Source organism: Setaria viridis, chromosome 2, assembly GCF_005286985.2.
Source record: "Setaria viridis chromosome 2, Setaria_viridis_v4.0, whole genome shotgun sequence".
In the NCBI taxonomy this organism is placed as follows: Eukaryota; Viridiplantae; Streptophyta; class Magnoliopsida; order Poales; family Poaceae; genus Setaria; species Setaria viridis.
Window position 1 is genome coordinate 1,184,713 of NC_048264.2, and position 13,146 is coordinate 1,197,858.

The 13,146-nt window shown below is 45.2% G+C and overlaps 3 protein-coding genes across 3 annotated transcripts; all 3 read left to right on the forward strand.

Moving 5' to 3' along the window:
• LOC117844747 (uncharacterized) lies at window positions 1–1,472 on the forward strand. The gene is made up of 3 exons (XM_034725523.2): window positions 1–372; window positions 506–956; window positions 1,120–1,472. The coding sequence occupies exons 1-3, from the start codon at window positions 1–3 to the stop codon at window positions 1,143–1,145; spliced, it is 849 nt and encodes a 282-aa protein (XP_034581414.1). The 3' UTR covers window positions 1,146–1,472.
• A 1,693-nt stretch (window positions 1,473–3,165) lies between these two features.
• On the forward strand, window positions 3,166–4,309 carry LOC117842674 (uncharacterized). Its single transcript, XM_072291725.1, is given in 5 exon segments — window positions 3,166–3,515; window positions 3,583–3,699; window positions 3,702–4,016; window positions 4,161–4,208; window positions 4,295–4,309. Coding segments are annotated over 5 exon segments (813 nt in total). The 5' UTR covers window positions 3,166–3,197.
• Window positions 4,310–5,708: 1,399 nt separating this feature from the next.
• Window positions 5,709–9,159, forward strand: LOC117842799 (putative FBD-associated F-box protein At1g50980). Its single transcript, XM_034723313.2, has 4 exons — window positions 5,709–6,702; window positions 6,827–6,961; window positions 7,066–7,483; window positions 8,793–9,159. Exons 1-3 carry the CDS (start codon window positions 5,827–5,829, stop codon window positions 7,438–7,440), a joined length of 1,386 nt encoding a protein of 461 aa, XP_034579204.1. The 5' UTR covers window positions 5,709–5,826; the 3' UTR covers window positions 7,441–7,483; window positions 8,793–9,159.
• Window positions 9,160–13,146: the final 3,987 nt, after the last annotated feature.

Below are 13,146 nucleotides of genomic sequence, written 5' to 3' on the forward strand. Positions count from 1 at the left end.
ATGGCAGGTAACAAGGAAGCTGTCAGCAATCTGGTGGCTATTTTGGGGACTGACAGTGAAGGTGCCCAAAAACTGCATGAACAAGCCCTGGAGATCCTGGCAGAGTTAGCCTTTGATGGTTCTTTCACAAAACCAGCTTTTGGTGAGTCTGAATGCATGCTCGACAAGCTTTTCAAGACCCTGCAACGCATCTTCCTTGAGGAGAAGGATGGCAATGCTGTGGTGGGAGAAGCAGACAGAGAGAAAGACACCAGACTGAGGGGAAAAGCAGGGGAAAGACTCGCCAGATTGCTTCCCGTTCGCGCTGCAAGAGATGCTAATAATGTTGCTGGTATTTTTTCCAAGCAAGATGAGATCAACCTATTGACCAAGGTAACGAGTAATTCGTTAACTCCTTTCGATAATTTACATACAGATAAAAATGGTGGCTAGAGATGAATTACATCAATCTGTATCATGTATGATACAGTTATAACTTGCCGATCCTCTATATATGTTGTTGCAGGTGTTCGATCAAATATTATCTAGTAAAATAGGAACAGCTACAGGTGCAACCATAGGGTCTTGTGCAAGCAATGAAAGGCAATCTGATAAAAGAAAATTGTTGGCAGCCATGTTATCCCTCGTCGTGGTGATATGCAACGAACACATTATCAGTACAGAAGATTTTGTTCGTGCCATCCATGAAGATGCAGCACTGGTGAAGAAGCTCGCGGAGGTACTGAAAGTAAACAAGCAATGCACGGCTGAGTGTTTGAGAGTAGCGAAGCTTACCTGCCAGGTGGTGATAGCTATGGTTCAAGCCAAGCCCAGCTTCGTCCAACATTTCAATGAACATAACTTCAAGGAAGAACTGACCGAGGCTTTGGAAATCATGTCGGAGGTTGATGGCTGCATGCTCTTTGCTTCTCTTGTGAAGGAAGCACATAAACTCCTAAACAGCGCACAAGAACATGGTAAATGATATATCTTCCTTGAACAGACTCATTTCTTCAAATTGAGACCACAAAGGGAAGCTCTTGACAAATGGAACTTTGATAGAGCTTTGTGTACTGTGTAGGCGGTAGCACGTTGACTTTCTGATTACTTATAGTTACTACTATTGATTGTTGCTGTCAGGTGTTCGTCCAACAGAATTTCATTAATTAAGCTACCACGGCCTTCAGGTTGTGTTTGTGATCAACAATCACACTGAAAAACTGAGTAACCTTCAAGAAATTGAAATCCATGAGTTGACAGGATCTGAACATGAAGTTTCTTTTGTGAAGCGACTATTTGATCGGGCAACAGCAGTGAACAAGGTGATAAACTTCAGAGTCATCAACCACTGAAAGCAAGGCCAGGAATATGCATGGAGAATGATGCATCGTAACCACAAGAATGTACGTGTTATATGCACATGAATACTTCTAGTAGTAGAATATGAACCATGGACTCATATGTGTATCAGAATTTCGTAATTTCTATTTTGATGCCTGCTGCAGTGCATGACAACATGAAAATGCTAGCACGCAGCTCATTGAAAAATGTGGAATCCATTTACCTTATGGTTTATTCTTATTAATGTTGTGTTTCTTACGCATGGAACTTTTAAGTGTTCTTTTGACAAACCTTGATGTGTAAAAGATTGTAATGTTCGGATACTAAGACTGGAAATACTGTTTCTTGTTGCCCATCCATAATAAGCATTTTATTCAATTTTTCAATTGTAATCAAGATTTTTCAAATAGAGCATGTTGTATGGATTGCCTCCGGGATAGCTCGTGCAATCAAATATTTTTTTAAAGAGAAATGACATCGTATTTCTCATTTATGGATCACTGCGAATTCATTTGCCCCTTACCATAAATCTTGACAGGTGCCTTCATGTGATGCCATTTTACAAAATCCTGGTTGTGCATATCCATCTTATGTGCTATGTGTCATATTACAGAAGTGCTGATTCAAATCCATATTTTGAACTTCCGATAATTCTTAGTGCAAAAGCATTTTGATCTTCAAGAAAATTTCAGAAATTACCATTAAATCCGTGATTCACTATCAGGTTGCACACCTTTCACAACTCTCCACTCCGCGCCTAGAATGTAATGTGCCATTCTTATATTTTTTAAAAAAGAAAATATTTTTCATGTGGACCAAAATTCGCCATAGTTATGTTATTATGGGTCACTTTGTCAATACCACAGCCCTTCTCCACCAATAATGGCATCTTCGAGAGGCTGGGATGTGGTCAAGGTTTCCAATTTCATACATCATGTCATCAAATCCACTTAGCAATCCTTCTTAGGATGTTAAATACAAGGATGAAGGATTAGACAAGTTAAAGTTCGGTATTGATGATTTCTTAGTTAAGGTGAAATTTGATGATCCAAAGCAAAGTTTAGGGGTGATTTTGTGACACCCGGTCCAATTTGGTTGGCCCAATGTGGCCCATTAGCGCATATGCGCATGTTTAGTACCACATTGCTAGTTTAGCAAGGGTGGAGCCAACTTATAAGTCTTTGTCAACCAGCCATAGCACCTTCAGATTAACCCTTTTACACTAAGCGAGGATGAAAGTGTAAGCAGGGTGCTATGTGTACGCGTGCTTGCCCCTCGGAAGGGCTGGACGGTGCGGCTTTGGAGGACGGGATGTGACAAATGGTATCAGAGCCGACCCTCGCGGTTGCGCGCACGAGTCAGTGTGCGGGTATGGCACATGACGCGTGTGGACCTGCGATGGGACACACGGCATGGCATATAGCGTCGGCACTGAACGTACGGTCGTGCGCTTGAGGGAACGTTTCTGGACATTTGCCCATGCGTGGGTGAGTTGGACCAACGAGGACATCGGGTTCTTTGAGGGGGGTGAATGTGACACCCGATCCAATTTGATTGGTCTAGTGTGGCCCATTAGCGCAGATGCGCATATTTAGTACAATATTGCTAGTTTAGCAAGGGTGGAGCCAACTTATAAGCCTTTGTCAACCAGCCATAGCACCTTCGGGTTAACCCTTTTACACGTAGCGAAGACGAAAGTGTAAGTAGGGTGTTATGTGTACGTGTGCCCGCCCCTCGAAAGGGCTGGGTGGTGCGACTTTGGAGGACGGGGTGTGATAGATTTGGAGTTTTCCAAAGAAGAAAGGGTTAAAAAGGGAATACCAAATTCTACAGCGAAATGCTAAAAATTCCATTCCGTTCCCCACTCTCGAATCTCGATGGAGCTGAGCGGCGGAGACAGCGAGGGCGCCCCCAAGCGTGTGAAGCTCTCCTCCGGCGATGCCGGTGGCGGCGAGGACTGCCTCAGCGTGCTCCCCGACGACGTCCTCGTCCTCATCCTCCTCCGCCTCGACACCACCGTCGCCGCCCGAACCAGCGTCCTCTCCCGCCGCTGGCGCCGCGTCTGGGCTCTCCTCCCGAAGCTCTGCTTCCCCGTCGCCCCCGAGCCCCACCGCTTCCGCGACACCCTCGACACCCACGAGGTGCCCCTCAGCAACCTCCTCGTCGGGGCCGGGGACGCCACCCCCGAATCCCTGGCGATCTGGCTACCCGCCACCGCGCGCCGCGTCTCCGGCGACCTAACCCTTCTCAACTTTGATCCAGGGAAAGATGCCAGGGAGGAGGAGGGGGAGGCCGCGCAAAGAGGCGCCTTTGAGCTCCCCTGCTTCGAGAAGGCCACCTCGATCTCCCTCATCCTGGGGTTCCACGGCCTCGCCATCGCCATGCCACCCACCGGCGTCTTCGCCCAGCTCACAGGGATCTACCTGAGCTGCGTCCGGTTCCACGGCCCGTGCGCGCTCGGCGACGCCATGTCCTCGCCACGGTGCCCGTGCCTGCAGAGGCTCACCGTCGACGACTCCCGTGGACTGGGCGATCTCACCATCAACTCGGTGTCGCTGCTGCAAATGGAGCTCAGGAACCTGCGCGGGTTGTGGCAGGTCACTGTTGTGGCGCCGGCGCTCACGGAGCTAACTGTGATATACTGCTTTCGCAACGATGACACTCAACCGGTTGCAAACATCTCAGCCCCTCAGCTGGTGAGCCTCGAGTGGAAAGATGCGTATGATCCAAGCTCCGTCCATCTTGGCAAGATGGCACATCTCCGATGGCTGGGCACCTTTTATCTTGTATATGGACAAGATCGCCTTAGTCATAACCACTCTTGTTCAACGCTCTTGCAGAGCTTTGAGGCCATTGAAACCCTTTTTCTCACACTGGCATATATGCGAGTGAGATTGCTTATTCTCTTATCTGAAATTATGCCATCGTACATAGTATCATACTGATATGTCATCGTAACATCTTTGATTACCAGCTGGGTACAGTTTGAAATTGGATAGCAAGATCCGTCCATTTTTCTGTGACATGCCCAGCAAGAATGGTCCTAGGACCTAGGCTACCACACTGTAGAATTCGCTCAGCCATGCGTATGATTCTTTGTTTAGAAAAACTTTACATTGAAGCAAACTTTACTGTTTTCTGAATGCGATATATATGTAGAGTTATGTATGTCACTTGTCCTCGTGGTATTCATGTTGAAATATTCTCACTTGTTTTGCTTTGCGACTTTACTGATCACACTCAATTATCCTTCTTTTCCAATATAAACCGGTTGCTTGTACTGGGAAGCTAATCAAGGAATTGATGTAATCCACTTCAAATACTGTCAACGCGTCTAACGAGGGCGACACTCTCCGCCTCTTGCTTACCTCTCTTCCAATTCCAAGCTCATATATCAGTATAGATTACTAAGTTGGTCTACGGCCAAGTTGAGACAAACAATCATGTCCGCCAACCGGGATGAACAATGAAGCTTGCTTAATTAATTAGCACATTAGTCCTATTCATAGATAACAATATGCCAAGTGGTTAGAGCACGTACGGAAGCAGCTGGTCCGGATTCAACTTCCCGCAGGAGCGAATTACGACTTCACGTGGGAGTGAATTATACGAGTCTAAAATTTAAAAAATAGGTAGGAGTTTCCCCTGTTGATTTCATTAAAAAAACAATCTGCCACCTGGATCACTTGTTATTACTAGTTTGTGTATCTATATTTATTATATTTGAAAAAAAAATACCGTCTTGCGTATGTGTACTGTGCTACGGTTGGCAACTTCCATTAAATAATAAGATTTGTTTGTTCCTCGAGGATACATGTGTATAGCCCACAAAGTCAAATGCAACGCTAGCTTCCCTCGTCATTTGCGTCCATGTACTTTTCGTCGGTGCCTGGACGAAGAGATGAGGCGAAAGTATCTGAAACCCTCAAGTACTTTTCAGATCCTCATTGAGTATCTATCCCAAACAAGCCTCCGAGCGCTTCATACAGCAACCCTCAAGTACTTTTCAAATCCTCACTGAGTAGTTCTAGTACTCTTCGAGTATTTTATCTGGCTAAATCTTCAAAGTGCTTCAAAGATGCCATAAGGCTTTGGTGTGCTCAAGCCCTTCATCATCTTGATCTGTAATTTTCATCTTTGGAATGTGATACGAGCCATGCCAGCCCCCCTCATGATCTATAAGTCAAATGCAACGCCTCTCTCTCGGAAAACAATTACAACGCTAGCTTCTCTCTCTCTACGTGATAAGTTACTATAAATCTCTAATTAACCCGTCGCACCTCTAGAACGTTCTTGTCTATTAAAAAACAATCCGCTGGCTGGAGTATTTGTTTATTGCATCCAAAACTTTATTAATCCACTTGTGCTCCCTCCATTAATTTGGGGACGAAGAGATGAGGCGAAAGTGGGGAGCAGTTTGACCAGCACCACACGGTATCAATAGCGTGTGCTTGGGGGGAAAATCGCGTTGACCCCCGACAGCTCCCACTCCGATTCCCCAATCCCATGGCGATGCCCGCCGGAGCCAAGAGGGAGAGGAGGGCAAGGCTTGACGAGGATGGAAAGGAAGAGCTCGTCGACCGCATCAGCCGCCTCCCGGACGACGTCCTCGGCAACATCGTCTCCTTCCTTCCCACCAAGGATGGCGCCCGCACGCAGGTACTCTCCTCCCGCTGGCGCCCCATCTGGCGCTCGGCTCCTCTCAACCTCGAAATCAGCATCGCCTCCGTCTCGCGCATCCTCTCCGCGCATCAGGGCCCCGGCCGCCGCTTCTGCACTCAGTTCCCCTACCTCGACCCCAGCGACCGCTCCGCGACCCTGGACCGGTGGCTCCGGTCCCCCGCCCTCAACAGCCTCCAGGTGCTCGAGTTCCACCTCGGCAGTCCGCTTCAAAATCCGCCGCTGCCGGCATCAGTACACCGCTTCTCGTCCACCCTTCGCGCCGCCAGCTTCGGCTGCTGCGCTTTCCCGGAAGGAAACAGCGCCAGCCCGCTTCACTTGCCACTTCTCAAGCAGCTAAGCCTTTTTGATGTCAGAATCTCGGAAACTTCTTTCAATGCCTTGCTCGCGGCCTGCCCTACCCTTCAAAGCTTGCTGCTAACTAACATCTCGGGCTGCTCTCGCGTCCAAATTGTGTCCCAGAACCTTAGAAGCATTGGTTTTCTTCGTACTTTTTATCGTGATGGACACACCAGTTTGCAACAACTCATCATCAAGGATGCCCCATATCTAGAAAGGTTGCTTTGTTTTGAAAATGGTTCTGGCATGGAAGTCACCGTTGTCTCGGCACCACAATTGCATGTTTTGGCACTACATAGTGTTTACAACCTCAGACACTACGTTGGCAGCACAACTTTTCTGTTTGGTAGAACAGCTTTTCAGGTATCACCTCCCTTGTCACTTTAATATTCGTGACGGATCCAAGACCCTTTTTTCGAACAAACAATCAAAGTCCCCTTGTCTGATCATGATGTTAAACTTTGTATTATGTACGTGCTTTACTCAGAGATCATGCATTCCTAGCTCGACGACGGTGGTTCACAGCATGAAGGTCTTAGCTTTAACCCAGCCGGATCTTTGTTTGGATATGGTTATTAACTTGTTGAAATGCTTCCCCTGCTTAGAGAAGTTGTACATCGAGGTGATTAAACTTTTCCTCCATAATAGGGAGGTGTCCTCTGCATTCTTTTTCCTCCATTCTAATGCTAGGTCATTACTATTGTCATGTTCATTTTGCCTTTTCAGACACAGAAAGCAGGGAAGAAAAATACTTGGTGTCATAAATACAAGAATCTTATTGGTACCCTTGAAATTCATCTGAAGAAAATTGTGTTGACAAACTATCGGGGCAACACATCACATGTTAACTTTGCCAAGTTCTTTGTTTTGAATGCGAGAATGCTACAGTCAATGAGGTTTGAGTTATTTGATCAAAATCCCAGCACCGCATGGATTGAGAAACAGCATGGACTGCTCCAAATAAAAAAAGCTTCAAGGGTCATACAGTTTGATTTTGTGGCTAAAAACAGCTGCTCTTTGATGCTTTCCATTGAGTTTGCGGGGCAAGTACATGATTTGTTAACAGCTGACCCCTTTGTAAAGCTTCATAATTGGACATGATTCCTTACGACGACCATAAAAACCCTCTTCTCCTGACTTGGAGGTAATGCTATCCTTTTCTTTTCTAAGACTTGAGTCAACATGGAAGTGATGGAATGCAATCTACATATGCATTTCTTGGCACACCAACTCCTGGTCTGCTAGTTGCCCTACCGACCTGAAGTTTATAGCTTCTCTATATGAGCTATTGATAGAACCACGCATAACCAAAATGGTTTATGCCTGAAGATTCAGTTGTAATTTTAGCCAACGTTCTTTGCGGTAAACCAGATAGTAAAACAAGAAGTCATTCTAGCAATAACAGTCATAGTTCTGCAATTTGTTAGAGCAACTCCAGCAATAGTCTATACTTGAGATCCCTACTTTTCTAAGTAGGAGCAGGGGCTCTTCCAACTTTTTGGGGCTGTAATTTTCACCATCAACTCCAGCAACAACCCCTACTGCTCAGCCCCTACTATTGGTCTTATAGGTAGGGTCCATCTGTCGGTGTCCTTTCATCTATCTTCTTCCTCTGCTCTCTCTCTCTCTCTCTGGCACTCTTCCTCTCTACCTAAATTGACGAGCTCAGGGTGTTGCTTGCCTCTACGCCGGCCAAAACGGCTCGGTCGGGCCATGGGCGAGCTTTGCTGGCGGTGGGAGCAGATGTGCTTGGAGCCGGCGCAGTCGGCCCGCTCGCGATAGGAGCATGAGCTCCGCCGCTGCCAAGAGCTCTCCCTCCATTGCTTCGGCCTCGAGCTCTCCATTGGCTACCTGAAGCTCGAGTTCTCCCACCAACCCGTCCTCGTGGGATCTGGGGCACGCACGCTAAAGGACGAACTAGGAGGAGCTCCATCGCGAGCTTGAGGGAGAGTGGCACGGGCGGCTTGACTGGATTCGGCTGGGCTGTGCCGGCGACCACATAGGCCAAGGTCCGTTAAGGAAGAGGCGCGCGTGATGGTGGCGTTCATGGGAAGGTAGATCTAGAGGAGGGGGAGGGGAGATGACTGCCGATTGCGATTTGGAAAGTGGCGGAGCTCTCGAGCGGCGGCGGTGCTCCAGCCGTACGAGCGAAGGCAAGACAGGCGGGAGGAAAACGACTGCAACAGAAAAGTAGGGGCCTCCCTAGCCACCCGTGGGAGGAGGGGAGGGGAAAAGTAGGGTCCTCTCTAGAGTAAGGACCCAAGTAGGGATCCTTTTGGAGTGGGTTTTTTCGCCCTCGGCCTCTACTTTTGAGCAGGGGTTTGAGTAGGACCCTTGCTGGAATTGCTCTTAGCTTTTGCCAACATATCTGAAAAGTAGAAATTCATGAGTTCAAAGGATCTGACAATGATGTTTTATTTGTTAATTTTACTAAGATTTGGTCCTCTTTGCAGGAACTGCATTCTCATCAGCTTTCGTATTTGTGGCCAGTCATGAAAACCATGGAACTCATCTCCTCGATGAAGAGAAATCCACGAGGGATCTGAACAAGATGTTTCTTTTGTAATTTGACTCTTCAGTCGGTTGGGACTGCTGCAAAAGTTGGCGGTTAGCATTGTCAAGGAACTAACCGCTACTAGTACCTTGTGATCTAAAGCCCCTCTGAGCTTGGTGCGGTATGCTGTGACTGTGTGCCAACGTACTGAAACCTTGCAATGATATGATAGCCCATGTACCTACAACTCTTTATCCCCTTTGGGGCTTTGCAAAACGAATTGAGTTGCATTCTGTAACACTAATGGCAATAGTTTTGGGTTTTAACTGAGTGTTTCACTATTTGGATTGCAAATTTGTGTTATTTTTAAGTTACTGTCAGCCTTTTTGAAATATACGTCAGCCTTTCATTAAAAATAATACATTGCAGCGATCGAGCATGAAGTTAACAGCATTGTTGCATGTGAGGCTTGATCTTGATAACAGAATTAGGAGTTAGGAAATAATAGCATATATGCGTTGGTACATAAAAAAACACTGGCAATAATTTCTCAAATGCCCCTAACTTGTTGAAGTTTCTGTACTTCCATCGGATAACCTAAACCCTATGGTGGATTGAAAATCTTCTTTAATATTATTGACAGCATAATCATACCCCCTATACCATTTTCTCTTAGATAGGGCAATCGTATTATATTCTGCAAACTGACTGCTTCAAACTGATGTCCAGGAGGGATCCTTTTGCAAATATTGTTGGCTTTGGTTGCATATTTGGGCAACCCGATATTGGTCAAATTTCCTGTCTTTATATTCCAATCCAACAGTATCAGTTAATCTCAAAAGGTTAATACCTTGTTCCAGGCACAAACTACATGCCCATCAGGTTGCATATGTGGCGAGCAACAAAACTGGAGAGCCGAGCAACTCTTGTTGAATCGCCTCCAAGAAGTAGAAATCACTCGGTTGAGAGGATCTGAACATGAGGCTACATTTGTGAAGCAGCTATTCAAATGGGCGACCGTATTGGAAAAGATGATGGTAACTTTCGATTATTCAGTTACTGAAAGCATGGCCAAAGAGTTGTGCCAGGTGGCTTCTCTAGTCCAAAAATGCGCATGGAATTTTACATATATCAGGACATGATCAAAGTGTTGTATGCACCCAAAGACCAAGGCGGCCGGATTATCACTTTAAGCGCATTTCCGTAGTTTCCTTCCGGAAGATTTTAATCTATCCATCTTCCGATGTTTAAGATTTGTGCAAACTATACCCACCGTAGATGACTATGCGGAGGACTGGGCGCGCATGCGAATGGAGTGACAGCAGCAAGGGGACATGTGCCGGACTGTGATAAGAGGAAGGTGGGGATTGGATGCTGCACAAGTTTCAACCTTTAAATGATGTTTTCCCTTAAACCATATATCCAATTGGAAATCCGTTTGAACCATATTGAGGATTAATACAACACAATGAGATCCAATATGTTATTTTAATTTTTTTTACTGTAATGTTTCAACATTTCTAATATACTAGTTCAACATTTTCTATGTGTCATTCAACATTTGCAATGTACTAGATCAACAAATAAATGTTGCATTATGTGAAGGAAATGTTGGTGCATCAAGAAGAATGTTGGTATATGTAAAGTAAATTGTTGGAGAGTGTATAAAAATGTTAAAGAGTGTAGAAAAATGTTGGGCAAATATAAGTTGGATTGTGTAGAAAAAATGTTGGGCAAATATAAGTTGGATTGTGTAGAAAAAAATGTTGGAGAGTGTAGAAAAAAGTTGGAGAGCATAGAAAATGTTGAGAAAATACAAGTTGGAGAGTGTAGGAAAAAATGTTGTATGTAAAATAAATTGTTGGAGAGTGTAGAAAAAATTGTTAAAGAGTGTAGGAAAATGTTGGGCAAATATAAGTTGGAGTGTGTAGAAAAAAATGTTGGAGAGTGTAGAAAAATGTTGAGCAAATACAAGTTGGAGAGTGTAGGAAAAAATGTTGGAGAACGTAGAAAAAATTGTTAGAGAGTGTTGAATATATGATATGAGTAAAAAAATAAATAATCACGGGCTCAGTCTCTACTGGTACGGCACCGAACGAGTGAGCACTAGCGATTTTTTTCCTACGTGCAAGGCGTACTGCTGCTCTCTAGTTAGCGGGCCGTGTGCTGCTGCTATACTGGGCTTCCGTGGGCTGTGAAATCACTAGAGTTTCTATCGCATGGAAGATAGATAGGAGGCCCCCACCCAGGGATGTTTACCCCTGAACTTCAACTTGCAATGCAGGTGAAGAAATGAATATGGTTCCTTTCGTTGCGCTGGGGGACTAAACCGCTGCCACTGCCGCCATCGGTGCTCCGCTTCTCCTCCACCCTCGCCGTCGCCAGCTTCGAAGGATGCGTCTTCCCGGATTGTGGAAACAGCAATATTGCTAGCAGAGCGCTGCACTGGCCCCATCTCAAGAAGCTGACCCTTTCCAGTGTCACGGTCTCGGAGAGCTCCATTGCTCGCCGGCTGCTCTGCCATTGAGAGCTTGCTGCTACGTCATAACAGAGGCTTCTCTCGAGTGAAGATCGTGTCCCCTAGCCTCGGAAGCATCGGTGTGATCGTTCTATGTATGTGAGGTGTATATGGGGACTCGATGAAGACAACCTCGTGTTACAACAGCTCGTCATCGAGGACGCTCCATGCCTGGAAAGATTACTGTTCTTCGAAGGGCTTCAAATAGGCTTCACGGTGATCTCTGCGCTCAGGTTGCATGTTCTGGGGGAACTGCAGGGCAGAGGCCAAATGCTTCGATTTGGCGCCACGGCTCTTCAGGTATTGGGGCATCATTATTCTCACCTTCATTCATGATGGATCCATGTCCTATAATTCGCCTGATCAAGATGTGTGTAAATTCTATGCTTAATTTCACTCAGGGATCGTCCGTTGCTAGCTTGACGACTGTGGTGCCAAGCGTGAGGGTTCTAGCTTTATCTCATATGACACCTTGTTTGGATGTGGTTATTAACTTGATGAAGTGTTTTCCCCTCTTGGAGAAGTTGCACACGGAGGTGACTCTCTGAACCAACTAGAGCGTGCATTTGCGATCTTATTAGTATTATGTCAAAAGCTAGGCTGACCAATTCTATGTTGGGTTTGCTTTTCCAGATAACACACGGTGGGGAAGAAAATGCATCATCTGATAAGTACCGGAAACCTATTGGTACTCTTGACATCCGTCTGAGAAAGATCGTGCTAGCATACTTTCATGATAGGAAGCCAGATATTGAATTTGCCAAGTTCTTTGTAATGAATGCAAGCGTGCTGGAGTCAATGACGCTTGAGTTAAAACTTGGAAGTGTTGGCAACGATGCATGGATTAGAAGACAACGTAAGCTGCTCCATGTCAAAAAGAGGGCTTCGAGGGGTGCACAATTTGATTTTGTATCTCATAATGAATCATTTACTCTTCCTCGTGCTAAGCAAGTACATGAAATGTCAATACTCAACCCCTTTCAAAGGGTTTGTCAGTAGATCTGGTAACACCAACGAGAGATATTTGGTTTCCATTGCTTGACATTTGTTACTCTTTTCATGGAATATTGTAATTTGTCATCCGATTTGGTTGCTATATGTTTCGTTTTTTACGGAGAAGTGCTCTTGAGATGCCCATTCTTCTTTTCCACTTGGTCGTCATTGGGATGATTGCAGCGACCAAATGATATTAGAGCGAGGTGTTAAGATTTACTACCTCCATATTGATTTATCTGACGTTGGCTAGTTCAAAAATAAACTAAGCAATGTCGAATTAATTATATGAGTTGGAGAGAGTATTTTGTACTATTCAACTATCTATGGATTGTAGCAAACCGTGGATTACCATAGTTTCTCCTTATAACAGTTTATTTGAAATATTAAAAGCATCCATCGTTTCAAACTTATACATTATCTCTATATACACATTTAGAAAAGTATGACTAGAGCATGTGCTTAAAGGAAGTACATAGACTGTACATGGCTGATCTTTATTTATGACCCTAAGATCAAGTATAGCTGACAACTGTTGAATTGATCATCATCTTCAGGAATAGCAGGCTACAATTACTTTTGGCATGCAAACTTTGCCAAAAAGAAAATAGAGTGCATATATTGGCAACAAAATTTGACACCTCTCGTATGGGTGATCATGTGATTGAGCAATGTTGTGTTTTGAATATTTTAATTTGACCGATTAATTGATCCATGAAGATGGTGATCGGCCAGTCAAGGGTTTCGGTCATCGTCTGGCAACACATTGACGTGGCGGCCGTCGTCAACGTGTGATTGGGCC